Source organism: Curcuma longa, chromosome 21 (genome assembly GCF_044706935.1).
Source record: "Curcuma longa cultivar G26 ecotype Majalengka, Jawa Barat chromosome 21, ITB_CL_G26_1.1, whole genome shotgun sequence".
NCBI classification, from domain to species: domain Eukaryota; kingdom Viridiplantae; phylum Streptophyta; class Magnoliopsida; order Zingiberales; family Zingiberaceae; genus Curcuma; species Curcuma longa.
Genome location: NC_133881.1, coordinates 3,698,953 through 3,722,263, shown reverse-complemented (window position 1 = coordinate 3,722,263; position 23,311 = coordinate 3,698,953). Strand labels below are relative to the sequence as shown.

Below are 23,311 nucleotides of genomic sequence, written 5' to 3'. Positions count from 1 at the left end.
TGGACCAGATGAAGTGGGAGAGGGCTTGGTAGCTCGTTCTCTGTACCGGACTATGGTCGGAGAAGGCAAGGTAGCCTATTTTCGGACCGGATCATTGTCAGAGGAGGCTTGGGAGTCTGTTCTCTGAATACATGATCCAATGCGGTTAGCTCGGGTGAGACCCAAGTTAACCAAGTGATCAGATTGCATGAGTTTTGATTTCACTTTGGTTTAATCGATGAGTGAATCGATTAACCAAGGGTTAGTTGGTTAGTCGATCTGGTGATCGATTACAGAGCATTCTGTAAACCAAGGGTTAGTTGGTTAATCGATCTGATGATCGATTACAGAGCATTCTGTAAGATCTCAGAAAATCCACAGAATACACCATAATCGATTGGGCAATCGATTATGATAGACAGTAATCGATCAGCTGATCGATTACAAGTTTAATGAGAAACCGGATTGGCGATCGGTAATCGATCACCTGATCGATTACCATACCTTAATCGACCAACTGATCGATTAAGGTATGTGGTAATCGATTGATGCTTAGGCTTGATCGATCACACGGGTTATAGAGGAAAGAATTATGACGTTTAATCGATTGTCTGATCGATTAAGGCATTTCTGATCGTGTTCAGGTTTCTGCTCTGCTCATTTCTGATTTCTGATTATTTCTGATGTTGATGTGTTAATCCATCTCTGAGGTTTGCAGATGGAGTTTGAACTCAAATGAAGAACAGGAAGAGTCAAGGGTTGGCTTTTTATAATGGCAGCTTGTCGAACTTTGGTTTTCAGGTAAAAGACAACAGCGGGACTCTGAGCTGCACCGGAGGATGATCAGTAAGTATGCTGAGAGGAGCGTGGTCTAGTGTGGTGCTGGAGAGCTCAGATAGCTCAGCAAGGTTGCAGTGGACTCAGAGACCGTTGAACGAGCAGATGCAAGGAGACTAGAAGAGGAGGTGAAGGAGAAGAGAGAACAACTCTAACGAACAGAAAACAAGGCTGTGTGTGCTTGTGATTGTGGTGTTCTCTGCTTGCTCAGTTCATTGCTCTTCCTTGAAGTTCTTTGCTTGAGGTGGTGCAAGGAGTCTCTGCCTTGCTCTCGGGAAGCTCTGCTTAAGGTTGTGTTTGTGTGATTGGGGCTGTGCTGTAAGTTCTATCTGTTTGCCTCAATCTTGAGTTTTCCTTCTATAATCTCTGTACTTAACAAACATTCTTGAGATTGGTTGTGGAGAGGTCACTCCACCGAGAAGGAGACTTCATCTAGCCGGATTCATCCGGGGTTTGATCTACCGAAGATCAAGGGATCGTCCACCTCACGGACACGCCGAAGAGTAGGAGCAAGTTATCCCCAAACCTCGTACATCTTAGTGTTTGCATTGTTTTCGTTTTGTTAGCTATTTTCCGCTGCGCACTAACCTTTTGTAGGAGAAAATCGAATTTTGAAGGGAGACTATTCACTCCCCCCCTCTCTAGTCATCTCCCGATCTTCAACAAATACAGTCACTCCATCTATAGTGGTAGCCCAATCCATTTAAGTAATCATACTTTATGTTAATTCTCATAAATTTTTCTATCAAATAGAGTATATATATATTCCAATCCAGAATCGAACCGTGACACCGTAACAAGGACGGATCCAAGATTTTAAATTTATAGGGGCCATATATTTTAGATGGAGGGACTACGTACTTAAGTGACAATAATAATTATTATGTTGTATATAATATTTAATGTTAAAAATACAATAATTGAAAGAAAAAATTATTTAAGGGTTATATTTCTCGGCTTCATCAAGATTTAATTGAAGGATATGTTTCTCGACTTCGTCTAGATTTAATCCTTATCCATTACAATAATATCTATTCCATAATAGTCAACCCAATCCTATTCAAGGGTTATAATTTTTACTCTAGTGGCAGCTGAGCCCAAAATATCATCGTGCGTATATGACTCGATTTTAATCAAAATAAATACCAACAACTTCTGGATTTACTAGTAATACGTATATATAATTAAAGATAAGTATAAGTAATAAGTTATTTCAGTCTTTTGCAAACAATACAAAAGACAAAGATAAAGAAAATCCATTAACTCATGATTTTTTTTATAATTCGGTTTCAAATTTTTCGAATCGACTAAAGTTTTCCATCAGCCCTATAGAAAATTTTCATTGATCATCATAGAAAATTAAAAAATCGCTCACCTTAAGGCCACCAACAATCGACCTCTATAATCGATCCATCATTGTAGAGCATCATACTCCATTTAGGTATTAGAACCATATGCTACAATGTGGCAGCTCCGTCAAGTGATAGCTCGATCCATCTATATAATCATACTTGATGTTGATTTCCATAATTTTTTTCTATCAAATAGAGTATATATATGTTTCAATCAAGAATCAAACTGTGACGCTCTAGAAGGGACGGATCTAGTACTTTAGATTTAGAGGAGTTGTATATTTTAGATGGATCTACATACTAAGTGGCGATAATAATTATTATATGCTATATAAAACATTCAATACTAAAACAACAATAATTTAAAAAAAAAAAACTTATTTAGTCCGGAGAGGATTGGAATTGGAGTTGTGTGTAATAAATAAATAAATTTTACCATCACCAATTATACATATATTATCTTTAAACATCATTGTGGAGGGGTGTTATAACACCCCTCCAATTGAACACGTTCAATTAAAAGTGGGGTGAATCAGCCAAGAAACGGACCCACTCCATGTGTATTTTTTTATTTTTTAATTATATTTATTAAAATGGTTAGTTTTAACGACTATTTTAAAATTAAATAAAATTTTTAATATTATATTTTAAAAATAGTAAAATTATTATTTTAAAAGTAAGATTATTATTAAAAATAATAATAATTTTAATATTTTAAAATATATTTATTTAATATGATATAATTTTAAGATGATTGAGTGGACGGTGTGACTCATAAATAATGGATATTAATGTTAAAAGAAATATGAGTGAAAAAGATATATTATTATAATGAGTATGTGACAGTAGACCTATATTTTTTTTAATGAAGTGAAGGATATTATAATGAGAATGAATTATAAATGCTCTAATAATAATAATAATATAATGCTATTTACGGGAGGGAGGGAACCCATGGCCCCCTCCATCCCACATGTAAATCCGTATATTATGGAGAATTGATAAATGATCCTACCGTTGCACAATGACCCGGTGGCAAACTACTCATGGTATATGAAAATATTCAACGTGGTCTTCCATGTATATGATATACAACCAGTATCTTCGAACTAGCTACTTTCTGTCATTTCTACTCTAGTTTGTTTTAAATTTTAAGAGCAATGTTAGGCTACTGTTTCTACTCAATTTTTAATTGTTCAGCCATTTCACTTTCCAGCCATAGTTTCTTGCTAATTTGATCATATCAAACAGTAAAATAAACAAAAAACAATTTAAAATTTGAATATTATATCAAACGAGAAATAAGTAAACTAGCGTACCAAACAAGAAATAAATAAATTATCATACCAAATAAGAAATAAATAAACGATAATATTATGTTTTTCTAATTAATATATTAAATTAAACTAATACAGATAAAAATAATAAAACAAATTATTACAGAGTAAGACTTGATAACCAAGGAAATGGATCTTTGGCTCTTTTCTTGGATCTGAGATTGAATTTCAAGATATGAGTCCCTTTTGACCGGAGCGTTGACTTTTGAGTTCGTAAAGGATCTGAGATTGAAGGATCTTTGGCTCTTTTCTTGGATCTGAGATTGAAGTAATTAAACCGTAGAAGATGTAATCACAGGCGACTTGAGGCCAATCTGCATTATGAAATATAAAACAAAGAACAAAGAGAAAAGTATGAGAAAATAATTGATTACTTTATTGATTAATGGTCTTAACTAACAACAAGCTTATTTATACAGATATATCGAAAATATTGTAACAATGAATATGGTATGTGATCTAAGTCATTATAGAAACAATGACAAATATGATGGTGATTACAATCTAAATATGATAAAATCTTCAATAATTGAAATCAATTTCATTTTATCCGAAACATGATAAGTTTTCCAATTATTATCTTGGATTGGAATGCTAATTTTGTCATCACTACCCCTTGAAAAATTCAACGGGATGTGCAACACGTTGAGTTTAATTGTCTATTTATAAAATCGCTATTTGGATAATGGTTTGGTGAAGATGTCAACAACACTTGATCGGTTGTAGAGATATAAGGATTGATAATTGTTTAGCCGCTACACTGATAATTGTTTAGCTGTTACACGTTCTCATATAAAGTGAAAATCTCTCACCACATATTTTATGAGAGCGTGAAAGATTGAGGTGTTGCTTCAATGTTATCATACAATATTTTAGGAATAACATTAGTAAAAAGATGTAGTTTTGAAAGAAGGGATTGAAGCCAAAACATTGACAATAGCTTTATATTCAAATTCTATACTTGATTGAGATATAGCAAGTTGTTTTTTAGAATGTCATGAGTTAAGATTTCATCCAATAAATATTACATATCTATAAGTAGAACGTCTTTCTTTAGAAAAGCCGACTCAATCTGTATCACTAAATGCATTTAACTCCCGTGAGAAACACTAACATAAAAATAAAATATGAAGAATAGTGCCTTTGAGATAGCTAAGGATCCTCTTAACACCTTTTCAACGTTGTTTAGTGGGAGATTCCTGATTAAGGAGATGAAGTAGAGAAGTGATGCCTTCTTGATTCCTAATTAAGGAGATGAAGTAGAGAAGTAATGCCTTCTTGATCATTGTCAGTTAGAAAAATATCATCTACATAAATACGAAGAAAAAGCATAGAGCCAACATTGCACTTATAAAATAAAGAGGAGTCAATCTTTGAGCTAGAGAACCCTTTAGTGTATAGCCCAGTAGAGAGGTGATGAAACCATGCACAAGAGGCTTATCGAAGACCATATAAGGATTTCTTCAACTGACAAACATGTGTTGAAAGTTGTGGATGAACAAACCCAAGCGATTGCTCCATAAACACGGTTTCCTCAAGATGACCATAGAAAAAGGCATTGGAAATATTTAACTGACGAATCAGCCAATTGGAGCTAACAACTATCAATAGTAATAATCTAATGGTTGTAATCTTAATAACTAAACGGAAAGTATCATTAAAATCAATACATAGTAATTGATTGAATCCTTTTGCCACAAGATGAGTTTTATATCGTTCAAGAGAGCCATCAACACGATACTTGAGACAAAAGACCCATTTGGAACTCATAACATTCATGGAGATAATGCAAGGAACTAAGCACCAAGTCCCATTGCAAATGAAAGCATCAAATTCAATAGTCATCACAACACACCAATTTGGATCCTTAACAACCTGTGTAAAATATATTGGTTCGATAGATTTTGAAGAGATCACTAGAGCCCGTGGAAAGGGGTATCTAGTGGCTGCTGGCAAGCATCGAGCAAAGATATCACTTAAGGGAAGTGTATGTCGAGGAGCATCTTCATCAAAATCACTGGTCGGAGAAGACAAGCGGGATATGTGGCATATCTGAGGAAGGAAAAACATTATTCTTATAATCGAATGATGTGTTAGAAGAACCAGAAGAAGAGGCCTCAGAGATTGGCAGAGATGGAGCTAAACCCAAAATGCCATCAACTCTTGTATCATTCCTCGATATAGGAGACAAATATTGCATGCCTATTGTAATGTTGGGTGCACTAGTATAATTTGAGTAATAGACTTATGAGATTCAAGGAAATAATAAGTAGATAATTACCGACATAAACACATGTGAAGTAAAAGAGTCAGTTTATTACTTCATCATAAAAGTACCGAAGTCTTTATCCAATCCGTAATTAGTTCAAAATTAGATCGATTTCAAAGTAAAAAAGATTCGTTTACTTTATCAATTCCATAAAAATACTGAAATAGTTGATCATATATGACTTCACAAGTTACATTAATTGACAAAATAAATTATTTATATAACTTCACAGTTTTTATATTGTAATGCAGTAAATGTTTGCTTTTACTTTTGCACAATTTGACTGGATCAAAGTATTTTTTTTCCCTTGTATTACTTCATCATAGTGTAGATGTAATAACACATATTTTACTGTAATACAATTTTAATTGAATAAAATATTTTTCACTATCAAAATTGAACAATATACCATAAATATCTATCAAATATAACCCAAAATTGTATTCATAAACGATATGTTTGACCAACTTCACCTAAAAGTGCATCCACAAATTTCTAAATACAATTTAAAAATTTATACCACAATGCACACAACCCTTAGGCACCCACATAAGAGTAGATGAATTCGCTCCATTCACTTTTTATTTCATCATATTGAGATTAATTGTAATACTGGTTCTTAATTAATGTTGCAAATTGAAACATTAATAGAAGTTTGAGACTCAGTATAAAATAATTCAATATTTCATAAAAAAGAAATTAATCCTCTTCTCCAACTGTGGATCTTCATCAAGATTATCTCTTTCTTTACCACATTTTTTATATATTTACTTAAGGCGCATGTAAACAATGCACAACCAATTTGATGTAAACTTGTCCATATGTTACTCTGATAACCTATACAGTCATGTTCATATATGATGTTACCGTATGAAGCATGGTTATGGCAAAGAGAATAGAGATTTTGATTCAATATTCATCATGGGCAATAACAAACAACTAGCAGTCAATGCTAATATAGTAGATAAATAGAAACATAACGAACAATTACCATCGGAGCATTGCAGCATTGGAATCCTTTGAATTTTTAGCATCAAAAGAGCATCCAGGTCCTAGAAACTTGTTCATACGTCTCACAAGGCAATAATAATAATGGCTAACCTTTATACCAAACAAATAAATCATGTTAGAAAACTGAAAAAGGATAACAAACTAGACAATATAAATCAAGCATTTTACATTTTTCCCATAAATACAATTAGAGGCAACTATCAACTTAAATGATTAGCAGCAAGGTATGATGCGGAAAGGAAATAGATCCATCACATATAATTGCAAAAAAAAAAAAAAAACCTCACATTTTTTTAAATATATTAACGGCAATGTGAAATTAATAAAAATTACAAGCTACTTGGAAGAAAAATATGATAATATATAACTCGTCACGTAAAGGTACATACTTGGTCTTTGTTTTTACTTTGAACACGGCAGGTGATCTTCTCAAAGTTCTATATATGAGAAACAAGATACCAAGTTAGCAAAAATTAGAGAAGTAAACTGTGTATAAAAAAACCAAGTAGAAAAAAGTAAAACCTTGCCAACTTGTTTGTAGTGCACCAAAGTACAATGTGAATTTTTATTTGGATAACTACTTAGCCAATTTCATCAGAAGCCGCTTTGTTGTTTAGAGTGCATAATCCATTTAAGACATTTTACAACCATAGCTCATACTTTCCCCATTTCAATGTATGTCTCAATTCATTCCTTGCCCTAGCATCCTAAAAGCCTGCCAAAAGCCACACCCAGCCCTCATCAGACAAGGTTGTACCACATGTTGATTAATGTCACCAGTAGCATCATTTATACATAGGGACAGAACTCACCTAATGTGACTTGGTTGCTATACATAAGCAGTATGCTTGAAGTACATTTATAAAATTAAAGTCACATGTAACCAGTCAGTGAAATGGATAATACAAGCGAGCTAGAAGACTAGAACACCCACATTATAAACCATCCTATGGGAAAACAGTAAAATTGAGAAAATAAGGGAAAGTAACTGATTTTATAATTTGACTATGAGGATTTGGTGACGTGCAAATGTTAGATCAAAGAACTGATAATCAAGAGTCTAGTAAGTTTTGAACTAGGAAGGTTATAGTCAAGATGGTACCAAATAGATAAATTAAATATATAAGGAGTTCTGTCCGTTGGAGAGAATGAAGATAAAGATCTTTGTAGAGAGAGAGAGAATGGAGAACTCAATAACAATTGTTATTAATCTACTTGATTGTATTGTCAAATGTCAACTACAAGGGTATATTTATACACATAAAAGTGACTCTGTAAGGGACATAAAAGTAACTCTTTAAGGGACACATACAAAACTCTTTAAGAGACACTTAAGGAACTCTTCATAACTAAATGCTAAGAACATGCTCTAGGAATATTCTCTAGAGTTAATGAACAAAAATTAAATTTATTATTCAACATCCTCCTTTAAACTTAAACTTTTGTCACTTCGAGTTTTGCTCTTAATCTTGCAAAATCTTCAAACTTCAATGTTTTGATGAAAATATCAGCAACTTGATCTTGTGTCTTCACATACTTTAGTTGAACTTCATTTCCAATGATACTTTCTCTAATAAAATGATATCTTGTATCTATATGTTTGCTCCTATCATGAAAAATAGGATTCTTTCCCAAAGCAATAGCTGACTTATTATCAATGAAAATTTCAATAGCTTCTTCTTGTGAAAAATGCATTATCTTCAATAATTTTCTCAACCATATAGCATGACAAACACAAGCAGCAGCAGCTACATATTCTGTTTCACAAGTTGACAACGTCACAATCGGTTGTTTCTTTGAACTCCAAGTGAATGCAGTGTTGCCAATGCAAAATAAAAAACCAAAAGTGTTTTTTCTATCATCAATATCTCCTCTCCAATCACTATCATTGTATCCAACTAACTTGCAATTCTCAAAAAATGAATAAATTAAACCATAATCCAAAGTTCCCTTAATATATCTCAATATTCTTTTAGCAGCCTTCATATGAGATTGAGTTGGGAACTCCATATAACGACTGATAAGTCCAACTCTATAAAGAATATCAGATCTAGAATATGTCAATTACCTCAAATTTCCAACAAGCTTTCTATATAATGTTGGATTAACCTTTTTACCATCATCGAATCTGGATAACTTGACTCCACATTCAGCAGGGGTGCCAACTGTTTGACAATCTTTCGTATCAAATCCCTTTTGAGAAATAAAGATACCATTTGCAATTTTGTTTACCTCAATGTCAAGATAATATGACATTATCTCAATATCTTTCATGTCAAATTCAACAGTCATATCTTTGTTTAATTCATCAAACATTATTGAATTGCTCCCCGTAAAAATTAGATCATCAACATAGAAACAAACAATTATCAAATCACCATTCTCCTTTTCTTTAACATAGAGACCATATTCATGTGGACACTTTATAAAGCCTTTAAATTTGAAATATTGATCAATTCTGTTGTACCAAGCTCTGGGGGCTTGTTTTAATCCATAGAAAACCTTCTTCAACTTCAGAACTTTATTTTCTTGTCCTTTGGCAATATACCCTAATGGTTGTTCTATATAAACATCTCTCCAACTTGCCATTCAAGAAAGCTGACTTGACATCTAACTGAAAAATATTCCATTGTCTTTGTGCAACCAATGTAACAATCAATCGAATAGTTTCTAAACGACTGGTTGCTTATTAAACCCTCTTGCAACAAGACGAACTTTGTATTTTTGAACTTCTCCTTTTGCATTCTTCTTTATCTTGTAGATCCATTTTACACCAATAGTTTGCTTTTCTTTTGGAAGTGTCGTTAATTCCCATGTATCATTCTTATGAATTACATTTATTTCTTCATCCATTGCAAGCCTCCATTGTTCATTTTTCACTGCTTCTTCAAAGGTCAGGGGTTCTGAATCTACAAACAAACACATAGAAGCATTAATTTCATGAGTTTCAGCATAAATATCTTCCAAACTTCTTATCTTTTGAGGTGTTTCAGTTGGATGGTCTTCATGGAAAGTAGGTGGTTGAGTTGTATTTTGTATTGGTACTATAGCATCCTCTTCTTCTCCAAAGTATGGAAGAAAATTATAAATTTTCTCTTCTTGAACTTCCCAATTCCAAGATGCTTCTTCAGCAAATTCAACATCTCGACTTATCACCACTTTATCATTGCTCAGGTTGTATAACTTATAGCCTTTGGAATGTAAATCATATCCAATAAAGACATATTTGACACTTCGATCATCAAGCTTGGACCTCTCTTGTTGCGGTACTTGAGCATATGCAATACTCCCAAAAACTCGCAAATGTTTGATATTTGGCTTTCTTCCATTCCATGCTTCTTGAGAAGTTTGATCTTTAATATTCAATGTTGGAGAGCGATTAGATAAGTAAACTACACAAGAAATAGCTTCGGCCCAAAACTCCTTTAGCATATTTTTGGCTTTTAGCATGCATCTTGTCATGTTAAGAATAGTTCTATTCTTCCTCTCGGCTACTCCATTTTGTTGTGGTAATCTAGGAACTGTCAAAGGACGTTGAATTCCAGAAGTTTCACAAAAGTTATTGAACTCTTTGGACATGAATTTGCCTCCTCGATCATACCTCAAAGCTTTGATATTTTTTCCACTCGCTTTTTCAACAAGAGTCTTGAAACTTTTGAAAGCATCAAAAGCTTCTGATTTTTGCTTAAGAAAATAAGCCTAAGTTTTTCTGCTAAAATCATTGATAAAGAGCAAAAAATATTTACTCTTACCAAATGAAGGAGGATTGATCCGTCCACAGACATCTGCATGCACAAGTTCTAGTTGCATTATCGCTCTGAATGTTGCTTCTTTTGGAAAACTCTTCCTAGCATGTTTCCCAAGAAGACATGCTTCACATAAATGATTTGGATGGTTGATCAGAAGCATACCTTTCACCATATTCTTTTCTACCATGGCCTTTAATGCTCCAAAGTTCAAATGACCGAATCTCATGTGTCATTGCCATGCTTATCTTGCACATTAGCCTTCAAACACTTTGCTTCAATTGTCTTAATATTCAAAGTAAACATTCTGTTCTTTGACATAGCAACCTTAGCAAGCAAATTAACATTTTGATCTCTAAGCCAAAGATAGTTATTCTTTAAAAGAATCTCACAACCTTTTTCAAGTAGTTGACCCAAGCTTATAATGTTATGCCTTAATTTTGGCACAAAATAAACAGAGATGAGAATTGTACCTTGTCCTTCAATATGAATTTTTGAGGAGTCTCCAAAAGAAACGTCTTTTACTTCCTCATCAAGCTCTACAAATTTATCTTTATACCCACACATATGATTGCTTGTACCATTATCCAAATATCATAAATTGTTATCACCTTTTTCTTCTTCCTTGATTTGTAGCAATAGAGTTGACTCTTCAAATTCTTGATTGTTAGCAACAAGATGAGCCTCTTCTTTAATATCATTAGTAGAATTATGACATTCCCAAGCATAATGACCCATTTTATGGCAAGTGTAACATTCAACTTTAGACTTGTCATACCTTCTTCCATTTGAAGTTGGATAATAGCCTTGTCCGTTCCCTCTTGCTCTTCCATAGTATCTAGGTGATGATTGACTTCTTTCTTGATTAAAGTTGTCTCTTTTCCCCTCACTTGGTCCATTTTGGCCATGTCCATATCCTCTTCCTCGTCCACGGCCTCTTCCTCGACCACGACCTCGAAAATAATTGTGGTCACTTTCATCATTTTTTAGTATAGCCTTGACTTTGAGAACTTGCTCCAAAGACTCTTCTTGTCTTCTTTTCATCTTTTCTTCATAGGCTTGTAATAAGTCCTCCAATTCTTCAATAGTCATTGAATCTAAATCTTTTGTTTCTTCAATGACACACACTATATAGTCAAATTTAGGAATTAAAGAGCGAAGCACCTTTTCCACTATGCGTACATTTTCTATCTTGTCTCCATATCTCTTCAATTGATTGACAATTGCCTTCACCCGCGAACAATAATCCATGATTGATTCTGACTCTTTCATTTGTAATGCTTCAAAATCACGCCTTAGTGATTGAAGTTTGACCTTCTTTACTTTGTCAACACCTTGAAGAGCCTTTGCCAATATCTCCCAAGCTTCTTTTGAAGTAGTAGCATCGACCACCTTCTCGAACATGGAATCATCCAAACATTAATGGATGAGAGTGAGGGCTTGTTGATCCTTCTTCTTTGTCTTTGACAAAGAATCCTTCTCAACTTGAAATAAATTATCTTTATTTTGAGGCTTCTCGTAGCCTTTCTCTACAATCTCCCAAACATCTTGAGAACCAAGCAATGCTTTCATCCTTAGACAACATGTCTCATAATTCTCCTTTGTGAGATGGGGAAAATGAAAAGAAGAAATTCCATTGTTGGCCATCACTTGAGCACTTCGAACCTGGCTCTAATACCACTTTGTTGGAGAGAATGAAGATAAAGATCTTTGTAGAGAGAGAGAGAGTGGAGGAGAACTCAATAACAATTGTTATTAATCTACTTGATTGTATTGTCAAATGTCAACTACAAGAGCATATTTATACACATAAAAGTGACTCTTTAAGGGACACATAAGTAACTCTTTAAGGAACACATATAAAACTCTTTAAGAGATACTTAAGTAACTCTTCATGATTAAATGCTAAAAATATGCTCTAGGAATATTCTCTAGAGTTAATGAACAAAAATTAAGTTTATTATTCAACACTATCTTCCATGCAAATACCAAATATGATACATCCCAAGATACAAACAAATTTATCTAACTCTTTTATGTTGGCTGACAGAAAAAAAGGAGTTGGCGATATACAGATATGATTAAAAGCAGGAGCAGGATGACTACCAACAATGTCTGTGCTCGACGCTCCTTCAGTTCTTTTGATTTTCTTATAGCGACCAGCCTTTTTAGCCAGGGCATATGCATCCCCACCCTCTGGAAGTACACAAGGATCATCCCCATGGATAACATAATTTATGTCATATTTAGTGAATAACTTGCTCATAAATTATTCAGTGATAGCATAAGCGATCTTGGAGAAAGCACCCATTTAGAAATTAACTTATAAACCAGCAGTAAAACTCAATTTTTAACGAGGAAGAAGAAGGGGAGGTTTTACTCAAGAAGGGACTCGTATTCCGCTTGAATCACTCTGTTGAGGATCTCGTGGATGGATCTTCCACTCCGCGCGTCATTTCTTCCACCATTTTTTTTTTTTTGGCATTCTTCACTGTGTGTAAGGAAATGGAGCCATATGAAGGGAAAGAGGGAAGCACCGATCAAGCCCTAGTTTTGGGGAGCAATGGAGAGAGGGCATTGGAGGTGGCAGCATCCCTGCAGGCGGAAGCAGCGTCGCCGACGGCGACAAGGGCGAAGAGAGCGTCGAGGCAGAGCGGGGCGAAGCGGGCCTTGTCGCCGCCTAGCGCGTCGAGGACCCAACAGAATGTCGACGAAGGAAGAAAACTGGAAGAGACAGCACCTCGAGCTGCTTTTGGATGACTCTCGGCCGCTTCCTTGGCCGGAGGCGAGCCTTGGACCCGGTCACGGCGTAGATGTCTTCGTCGATTTCCTCCTTCATGAGCGAGACCGAGAACCTAGGCCGCTCCATTCTCCTCAGACGGCATTGCGGATTGGGAGAGGAAAAAAAAGACGCTCGTACGGTGAAGTGCGTCGGGAAAAAGAGAGCGCAGGAAGGATGCAACATCGGTACAGACTTTATCAACATCTTTTATTATTTTAATTTTAAAAAAATTCAAAAAGATAAAAATAGATAATCTTAATATTCTTGTTCTCTTCTTATTATTTTAGAACTTAAAAAAGAAGATAAACTATTTACATGCTATTATCAATTATATTGCCAACAAGATCATTAAAATCGATGACATTGAACTTTATTAAAGCACAAAAAATATCTCTCATCGGGTAGAATTTTACAATTTCTTATCGGTTCTTTATTTTTTTAAAAGTGAGGATATTATATTTAATCTTCATTATTATAACTTTATATATTTAAAAAGAGATTTTAACAAAATGAGGATGGGTGGAAAAATATTAATCAGTTCAATTTTATTATTTTAGTACTTACAAATTAAAATTTTATTTTTATGACTTATTACTTCATTAAATAAATATTAGAAAGTAAAATATCATTTAAAATTAGAATTGAAATCGTGTTTTTTAACCTATGAAGTCTAAAATGGTATTTACTATATCAATTTTATAATCGAATTATCGTATATTACTTCATAAATAATATTTGTCAAAATATCCTCTAACGAAATTTATCATCCAAATTCTACTAGTGGTGGTACCAAATATATGTCAGAGACTCTGGAAGAAAGGTTGAGGAAGCTAATGAAAAATGAGAAGAAAGACTCATTAAAAATAATATGTCAGAAAATATAAAACATAACCATGGATAAAATGCGCAATTAAAAATTTAAAGAAAAGTATAGTCAGGATATTGATTATAAAATTTTGGTGGACATTTTTTATTAAGTAATGGAGTAGAAGATGATTTATGAGGTAAACTACAACACTAACAGCTTCATCTCAGAATTTACGAATAACTGATGCTTAATTAAGAAGAGCTAAGATTGTTTCCATTATATATATATGTTTTCTCTCAGCAAAATCATTTTGTTAAAGGGTGTGAGGATAAAAAATTTGATGAATAAATCCACAAGAAGTAAGATGATGATGAAGAACTCGATACTTGTCTCCCCAATCAACTTAGTTCTATAATAATCAACTTAGTTTGAAAATGGCAAAAGATGTCAATTAAATCATATTTTCATTTCATAGGCTAGAGTTAAGTGAATTTAATAAAATGATTAATAAAAGTGGCATAATATAGAAAACTTTGATTCGATAAGATAGGTACATGCCCGTAAATATCAAAATAAATTATTTCAAATGGGAAGTTAGAAACATGATTTAATGGGGGAAAAAATATAACTTATGACTTTGGGCTTTCAAACATGTCTTACATAAAAGAGGTGATGAGGTATATGAAGTAGATAAACTAAACTGATTCGCTAAGATGACGGATTCCACCTTTTTGCAGAAGATGTAAACTAAATTGATTTATGATTCTTTGAATAATACGAAGAAAAGGATGATCAAATCGAGCATGCCAAATTGATTTATTTGTACATTCACCAATAAAATTTTAACAGAAGGACATTATTGAAGATAATAGAGATCATTTTTAAGCTTGGCATGAAGTACAGTAATGCACGTTGTTCTATCTTTTACAAGGCAATAGTCATTGTCATCAAGACTAAATTAATATGTAAAGAGTAAATTTTTAATAATAGAAGGAACATGAAAGATATTGAGCATATGAAAAGTTCGATTAGATCATTAAAATTATATTTTCATAATTAGCAATTTATAAATCTGAGTCATCACCTACATATACCGTATCCAAGCGAGAATAGAGTAATATTTCTGTAATGATGTGATAATCCAATGTAACATAACAAGTTGCTTCGATATCAAAATACCGTCTAGTAGTTGAAGATTGCATGGATAAGAGTATTCTAGAGCAAATTTGTAGAGTGGATTGCATTGTTAAGGATACTTTTCCAAAATTTAAAGATGAAATTCCAGACATAAAAGAGAGAATAAAAAGAACTTCCCTAGATGGTTGTTGCGAAGAGAGAAGAAGCTACTGCGACGTTGTCTTCTGGTGCCGCTGGAGCTTGGAATAAATTGCTGCTGGTGTTTGCTGCGGCTGGTGGAGGTGCGGCTGGTGGAGGAAGAGAGAGAAGTTGCTTTTATCCTCGATGATTTCCTCATCTGGATCTCGAAAGGATCATCATCATTTATCTATATTTTAAAATTGTCTCTTATATGAATTACATTCAACGGTAGAATTAATATCGTCGACTTTTGAAGATCTCTAGATTCCACTGGTCAACCAACTGGCTTTTGAAGATCTCTAGATCCCGCTGGTCACATAATTACTGGCGTATCTTAAGGAGAACGAAAAGTGGTCGCGCAAGCTCTTGAACAATCTGCCACCTTCAATCCTTCTCCTATTTCACTCCGCTCGCCGGAGTTGACTTTCATCGGAGGAACTCGTTGTGCATCACATTTCACAGTCATGATTCTCAATCGACGGCAGCCGCCGCCGCCGGAGGTAGATAAAGACGGCCATCTCTCTTCATGCTACTCTTTCAGCGCCCAACCACAAGGCATCGTGTCTTCCTTCCTCTTCAGCCGGTCCGTCCTTCTCTCCGTCCTATCCCTTCTAGTCGTCCTCGTCCTCGTCTTCCTCCCGTTGCCCGGTCGTCGACCCGTGTCCGCCCTCTTCTCCTCCTTCTCCCCCGGCGACGACGACGGACCCGTATCCCGATGGAAGGACTACACGGTCGCTCGCGCCGCGGCCTTCGTCGCCCGCAACGACACTCTCATCGTTACCGCCGTGAGCGAGCCCTTCCTCCCCATGATGAACAACTGGCTCATCAGCATCGCGCGGCAGAAGCGGCAGGACCAGGTGCTTATCTTCGCCGAGGACTACGTCTCCCTCTACGAGATCAACCGCCGGTGGCCTGGCCACGCCGTCCTGGTCCAGCCCGCTCCCGATTCCAAAACCGCCCACGATTACGGATCTCAGGTGCTCCTCCGACCTCTAATCATACCTGCTAGCTGATGCTCATCGAGTTGCTTAATCGATCGATCTCCAGGGGTTCTACAACATCACATCGCGGAGGCCTCGCCACCTGCTGAGCGTTCTGCAGCTGGGATACAGCGTCATGTACAACGACGTGGACATGGTGTGGGTGGCGGATCCATTCAGTTACCTCGAAGGCGATCACGACGTGTACTTCGCCGACGACATGTTCACTGTAAGTACACTACTGTACATGGAGGGTGTGACTGAAAATGGAGATCGATCGATCTGTCTAGAATTAATTTTTGTCTCCTAGCTCTGACAACAAGCAAGTCGATCGATGAACAGGTGAAGCCCCTGAATCACTCTCACAATCTGCCACCTCCGGAGAACAACGGCCAGACCAACATCTGCAGTTGCATGATTTTCCTCCGTCCGACGAGGGGCGGCAAGAAGGTGGTCAGAAGCTGGATCGAGGAAATCCAGAACCAGAAGTGGTCCGAGAAGGCGAAGACAAATGACCAGCCCGCTTTCAATTGTGCTCTGAGCAAAACTGCAAAAGAGGTGCAATATTACAATTCTTTCCTTCACATATTTTATATGCGATATCGATCATCCAATATCTAACACAACGCTGCCGGCCGCCGGCCGGCGCGGTTGACTGCAGGTGGATCTGGAGTTACTACCTCAAGCTGCATTCCCATCGGGACGGCTGTACTTCCAGAACGGGGATTGGGTGAAGAGTACTCAAGGCATGCACGCCATCGTCCACAACAACTACATCGTAGGGCTTCAAAACAAGATAAGGCGTTTCAGAGATTACGGGCTTTGGCTGGCGGATGAGCACGCCGACGAATCACCACTCGGCCGAATATAATTAAGCCGCCATCCACTCACTCGACTGCAGTTACGTTATTTTACCTTTCGAAATAAATAAAAATTTTTGCTCGTTTGATTTATTTATTTTTGTTTGTTTTCGAATTTGCTTTAAATTAATTACCACATCGTTATCAGTGTCGTAGAATTTTTTTTGGAAAAAAAATCAATTACCCAAGCGTGAGATCCAACGTCCGATAGTTGATTCAACGCACCGCGAGAGAAGAAGTAATAAACGCATTTGCTCTTTGCTATATTTTACGTTCGCCGTCAAAATTTATTTGATTTCAATGCGATTGCATTCCTCCTATTTCGAGCCGCCTTCCAATCCGCTGCCTCGCCCTGTTTACTCCCTTCCGCCGCCGATCCGGCGGCTATGGATTTGTACTCTTTCTCTGTCATTAATGTTACGAGTAGTATTTTATGGGTTGATATATCCTGATAAGAAAATCTATGTTAATTAAATTCAAAAAACAAACATCGGATGGTCTGATTGATTCCATACTCGGCTGATTCTGTGATTGGCTATGTGATTAATTTTGTGCCCGACTGATTCCGTATTCGACTCATCTTATTGATCTCATGGTCTCTTAGATAGAAATCAACTTCTCATTCAGCTCAATCTGATTGAATCTGCACTTCTATCTAAGTAGTTCCGTTCTATCATTATTGATGCATGTGCAATAAATGGCGTGATTCCTTTCCTAATGGAGGTAAGAGTCAAACTAAAGTCATATAGTTGATTTGATAGTGCTAGTCAAATGGACTAGTATTAATATTTATATTTTATGGATTTATGAACAAGCTGTGCATATCCTCATGACACATGACCATATAAAGGGCATTTATGAAATTGTCAGATCTGATGCCCTTGAACTTTTTTTCTGCACATAATGTCATATCTGATGGTCTCATCATACATAATGGGGGACTCTACCAAAGAAAAAGAAACTCTTCCTCTTCTGCTAGGAGGGAGGTTTCTTCTCATTCTTCTTCTTCCATTTTTGCTCATGGGGCTGGTTTGATTTTCAAATTTTTTCTTTTTCTACATTTTTGTCAGATCTGATGCCCTTGAACTTTTTTTTCTGCACATAATGTCATATCTGATGGTCTCATCATACATAATGGGGGACTCTACCAAAGAAAAAGAAACTCTTCCTCTTCTGCTAGGAGGGAGGTTTCTTCTCATTCTTCTTCTTCCATTTTTGCTCATGGGGCTGGTTTGATTTTCAAATTTTTTCTTTTTCTACATTTTCATTTTTCCTCTTACGGAATACTAATTTGAGCGTTGGAGTGGCCGGCCGGGACTCTCCGATACCATTCTCACCTCTTGTCGAAGTGCATTTCAGGTTCTCATCGGATGGTTTGATTGATTCTATACTCGGCTGATTCTGTGATTGGCTATGTGATTAATTTTGTGCCCGACTGATTCCGTATTCGACTCATCTTATTGATCTCATGGTCTCTCAGATAGAAATCAACTTCTCATTCAGCTCAATCTCGTTGAATCTGCACTTCTATCTAAGTAGTTCCATTCTATCATTATTGATGCAGGGGTAATAAATGGCTTGATTCCTTTCTGGATAGAGGCCAAGAGTCAAAGTAAAGTGGCTGACTTGGGAATGCTGGTCAAATGGACTAGTGTTAATATTTATCTTTTGTAGATTTATGAATAAGCTGTGTATATTCCTAAGACACATGACCACATGAAGGACATTTATGAAGTTGTCAGATTTGATGTCCTTGAACCCCTTTTTTCTATACATAATGTCATATATGGTCTCCTCATATATAATGGGGGCTCTATTAAAGAAAAGGGGACTCTTCCTCTTCTGCTATGAGGGAGGCTTCTTCTCCTTCTTCTTCTTCCGCTTTTGCTTATTAGACTAATTTGATTTTCAAAACTCTTCTCTTTCTTTTACATTTTCATTTTTCCTTCCATGGAATATTAACTTGAGCGTCGGAGTGGTCTGTCGGGACACTCCGACACCATTCTCATCTCCTGTTGAAGTGCATTTCAGGTTTTCATCATTCTCTCCCTCGAGCTCTGATAAGAAGTCACATACATCGAATCGTTCGTTGACTGATGACTTGACCATCTGCGACATTTAACTAAAATAATTATTATTTCTCTCGCTCATTTGATTAACAACCACCAAATAACATATGAAATAGTAAAATATTTTATGATAGATAACCTATCATATTAATATAAGTATAACTTTCTATTGTAATAAGATGAGATATTTTTTTATTTTCGATGTGACATTTTTTCGATGACGCATGCATATATTTCCTATTCTTCTTCCCCTATCTCCGATCCACGACGAATTGATATAGACGTCGATTTCTTCCCTATCTCCAATCCACGACGAATTGATATAGACGTCGAAGGAGTTGAACTAGGGCATCTCTGACATCCATTTAACTCTTTGACGTTTCTTCAAAGTCCTACGTGATTAGGGTCTTCTTTGTAGCTGTTTGCGAATACCGTGCGATCTCGTCAGTTCGTCAGTGTAGAAGTTACGGTCCGATGATTCGTTGGAGACATCTCGAATAGGAAAAAGTAGAGAGCAGCGTCACAGGTCCACAAACTGCTGCATCGCGAAGGTCAACAAAAGAGTATTAGCCGTGCAAGCATTCAACAGCCTGTCGCCTTAAATCCTTCTCCTATTTCTCTGTCCGCCGCCTGCGTTGACTTTCATCGGAGGAACTTGCCGTGCATCACATTTCACCTTCTCTCTTCGATCCCTCATGTCTCTCAATCAACGGCAGCAGCCGCTGCCGGTGGTGGCTAAACACGACCTGCTGATCTCTTCACGCGCCTCCATGATCAGCGCCCAGACACAAGGCGTCGTGTCGTCCTTCCTCCTCAGCCGGTCCGGCCTTCTCTCCGTCCTCGCGCTCCTCCTCTTCCTCGTCGTCTTCGTCCCGTTGCCCGGTCGTCGACCCGTGTCCGCCCTCTTATCCTCCTTCTCCCCCGGCGACGATGACGGAGCCGTATCCAGATGGAAGGACTACACGGTCGCTCGCGCTGCGGCCTTCGCCGCCCGCAACGACACTCTCATCGTTACCGCTGTGAGCGAACCCTTCCTCCCCTTGCTGAACAACTGGCTCATCAGCGTCGCGCGGCAGAAGCGGCAGGACCAGGTGCTTATCTTCGCCGAGGACTACGCCACCCTCTACGAGATCAACCGCCGGTGGCCCGGCCACGCCGTCCTGGTCCAGCCCGCTCCCGATTCCCAAACTGCCCACAATTTCGGATCTCAGGTGCTCATCCTCCGACCTCTAAGCATACGGCATACATCGCTAATGGAGTTGCTTAATTTCGATTATATTCCGGCCAGGGGTTCTTCAACATCACATCACGGAGGCCTCGCCACTTGCTGGACATTCTGGAGCTGGGATACAGCGTCATGTACAACGACGTGGACATGGTGTGGGTGGCTGATCCATTCCGTTACCTCGAAGGCAATCACGACGTATACTTCGCCGACGACGAGGTCGCCGTAAGTAATATGGACGCTTTCAATGAATACACGTACGCCTCCTCTGGCGTTCTCTACGGATCTGCGTGCTGTATCCTCTGTGAACGTAACCGTCGTCGTCCCCTTCCATATGAACAGGTGAAGCCCCTAAATCACTCTCACGACTTGCCGCCGCCAGGGGCCGACGGCCATACCTACGTCTGCAGCTGCATGCTTTTCCTCCGTCCGACGAGGGGCGCCAAGAAGGCGATGAGCAGTTGGATTCAGGAAATCCAAAACCAGCCCTGGTCCGAGAACACGCCGACAAACGACCAACCTGCTTTCAATTCTGCTCTGAGCAAAACTGCAGCAGGAGAGGTCCATGCTTCACATTGATCTCTGCTTCGCAAGTCCAATATACGATCCATCTCTTCGACTAACACAGCACTGCCGGCCGGCCGGCGTGGTTTGCTGCAGGTGGACCTCTACTTGTTACCTCAAGCTGCATTCCCACCGGGAGGGCTATACTTCCAGGACGGGGATTGGGTGGAGAGAACTCGAGGCCTGCACGCCATCGTCCACAACAACTACATCTTAGGGTTTCAGAACAAGATACGACGTTTCAAAGACTACGGGCTCTGGCTGGCGGATGACCACGCCGATGAATCCCCACTCGGCCGGATCTAAGCCCCCAGTTAGGGCAGCCATGCATGACGGTAAATCCCAAGACGTTGACTGTTCGAATGTAGTGGTTAAGTTGATATTCATATATTTTTATTTGTTTATATTTTTTTATGAAGTGAATAAGAAAATATATAAATTTACATGAAAAGCTCTTTTTAAAACAATATTATAATTATTTTTTATTTATTATCAAAATGGGGAATATTAATTATTACATTATATAAATTAAAATTTTAATTTGTTTTAATCTTAAATATCTTCTAAGTTATTTTCATTTATTGTAATAAATGTGCTCGACGATGAATATTTCTAATTTTATTTTTTTTAATTAATGAATGAGCTAATTTAACTTTTTTCTGTTATTGTTATACGATTCCATTATAGTTAATACTAATTGGAACATTTATTGTCATTGGTAATAATTAGTATTAGTGATCGAAATTCAAAATCCGAATCGAAACTAACCTGAGATTTCTCATTTTAATTTAAATCATAAAATAAATATTTAAACAAATTTAAAGTAAAATATTGAAATTGCTTTTCCCACCCCCTACACCGCACCCCCCCTCCCCTCCTCTCTCTCTCTCCTATTTAAATGACACTTTTACCCTTTTTCTTTGTTTTTTATTTTATTTTACTTATATATATATATTTTTTAATTTTAATTAATTTTTATTTAGTTTTATTTTTAAATTAATTTTGTTTATTATTTTTCCATTAATACTTATATATATATTTTTTCCAATTTTATTTAGTTTTATTTTTTAATCAATTTTGTTTATTATTTTTTATCAATACTTTATTTTTAGAATTTTATTTAATTTTATTTTTAATCAATTTTGACCTATGTTAAAAATTATATAAAATAAAAAAATTTGATAAAAAATAATAAATAAAATTGATTAAAGAAATAAAACTAAATAAAATTTAAATAAAATTTAAAAAAATAATATCGTATTGATGAAAAAAATAATAAATTAAATTAATTAAAAAATAAAAGTAAATAAAATTAAAAATATATGAGAGCTATTTTTAAATAAAATTAATTTAAAAATAAAACTAAATAAAAATTAAATAAAATAAAAAATAAATAAATAAAAAAAAAGGATAGAAATGTCATTAGAATATGAGAGAGAGAGGAAGTGGGAGGGGGCGTGCGGTGTAAAGGGGTGGGAAAAGCAGCTCTCGTAAAATATATATTTGCCTTTGGAATTTATTTTGAATAAGTTGTTCGATGGAAAAATATATGAAATTTAAATTTAACAATAATAAATTTATTATTAAAATAATTATTAAATATTTATGATCAGTTTTATAAAAAATTAGAGGAGTTAAAAATAATATCTTATATATAATATAAATGAAATGGTTGAGATGTTATCATAATGATATCATAAAATACTTTTAAAATTTAAATAAAAGTTTTATAAAATTATGATTAAATTTATTATGTTATATAATATTAAATATTGGATAACTATTCGAGTATACGAGTAAAAGATGAAAGTAACAGAAATAAAGATATTAAGATGGATGTACAAACATAAGAAAATAAATAGATAAAATTTAATATATGCATATATAAACGACTTCCAATTAAACGAAATAAAATTATGATAAATATTAATATTAATAAGGAAGAAAAAAATTAAAAAGACTTAAGTCAGTAATAATAAATATAATAAAAATTATTTAAATATATATAATAATGTAGTAGATGATAAAATCTAATAACATAAAAGAATCTATATAATTCCTATCTGATGTGAAAAAATTTAATTGTTGTTGTTGTGATTGAAAATATATCCATTGGAATTATTTTGAATAAACTGTTTTTACAGAATTTTAATAAAAATAAAAAATGCAGTTATT

At 35.8% G+C, this 23,311-nt stretch overlaps 2 protein-coding genes and 1 long non-coding RNA gene across 3 annotated transcripts; 2 read left to right on the top strand and 1 right to left on the bottom strand.

Moving 5' to 3' along the window:
• Positions 1-6,771: 6,771 nt before the first annotated feature.
• On the bottom strand, positions 6,772-13,027 carry LOC141814172 (uncharacterized). The gene is made up of 3 exons (XR_012600457.1): positions 12,912-13,027; positions 7,175-7,222; positions 6,772-6,875 (listed from the first exon to the last, which is right to left on the bottom strand). It is a non-coding gene; the product is annotated as an uncharacterized LOC141814172 (long non-coding RNA).
• A 2,875-nt stretch (positions 13,028-15,902) lies between these two features.
• LOC141815499 (UDP-D-xylose:L-fucose alpha-1,3-D-xylosyltransferase 1-like) lies at positions 15,903-17,289 on the top strand. Its single transcript, XM_074703445.1, has 4 exons — positions 15,903-16,415; positions 16,486-16,647; positions 16,761-16,976; positions 17,080-17,289. Exons 1-4 carry the CDS (start codon positions 15,903-15,905, stop codon positions 17,287-17,289), a joined length of 1,101 nt encoding a protein of 366 aa, XP_074559546.1.
• A 2,718-nt stretch (positions 17,290-20,007) lies between these two features.
• LOC141814375 (UDP-D-xylose:L-fucose alpha-1,3-D-xylosyltransferase MGP4-like) lies at positions 20,008-21,500 on the top strand. Its single transcript, XM_074702327.1, has 4 exons — positions 20,008-20,558; positions 20,636-20,797; positions 20,915-21,133; positions 21,233-21,500. The coding sequence occupies exons 1-4, from the start codon at positions 20,043-20,045 to the stop codon at positions 21,440-21,442; spliced, it is 1,107 nt and encodes a 368-aa protein (XP_074558428.1). The 5' UTR covers positions 20,008-20,042; the 3' UTR covers positions 21,443-21,500.
• Positions 21,501-23,311: the final 1,811 nt, after the last annotated feature.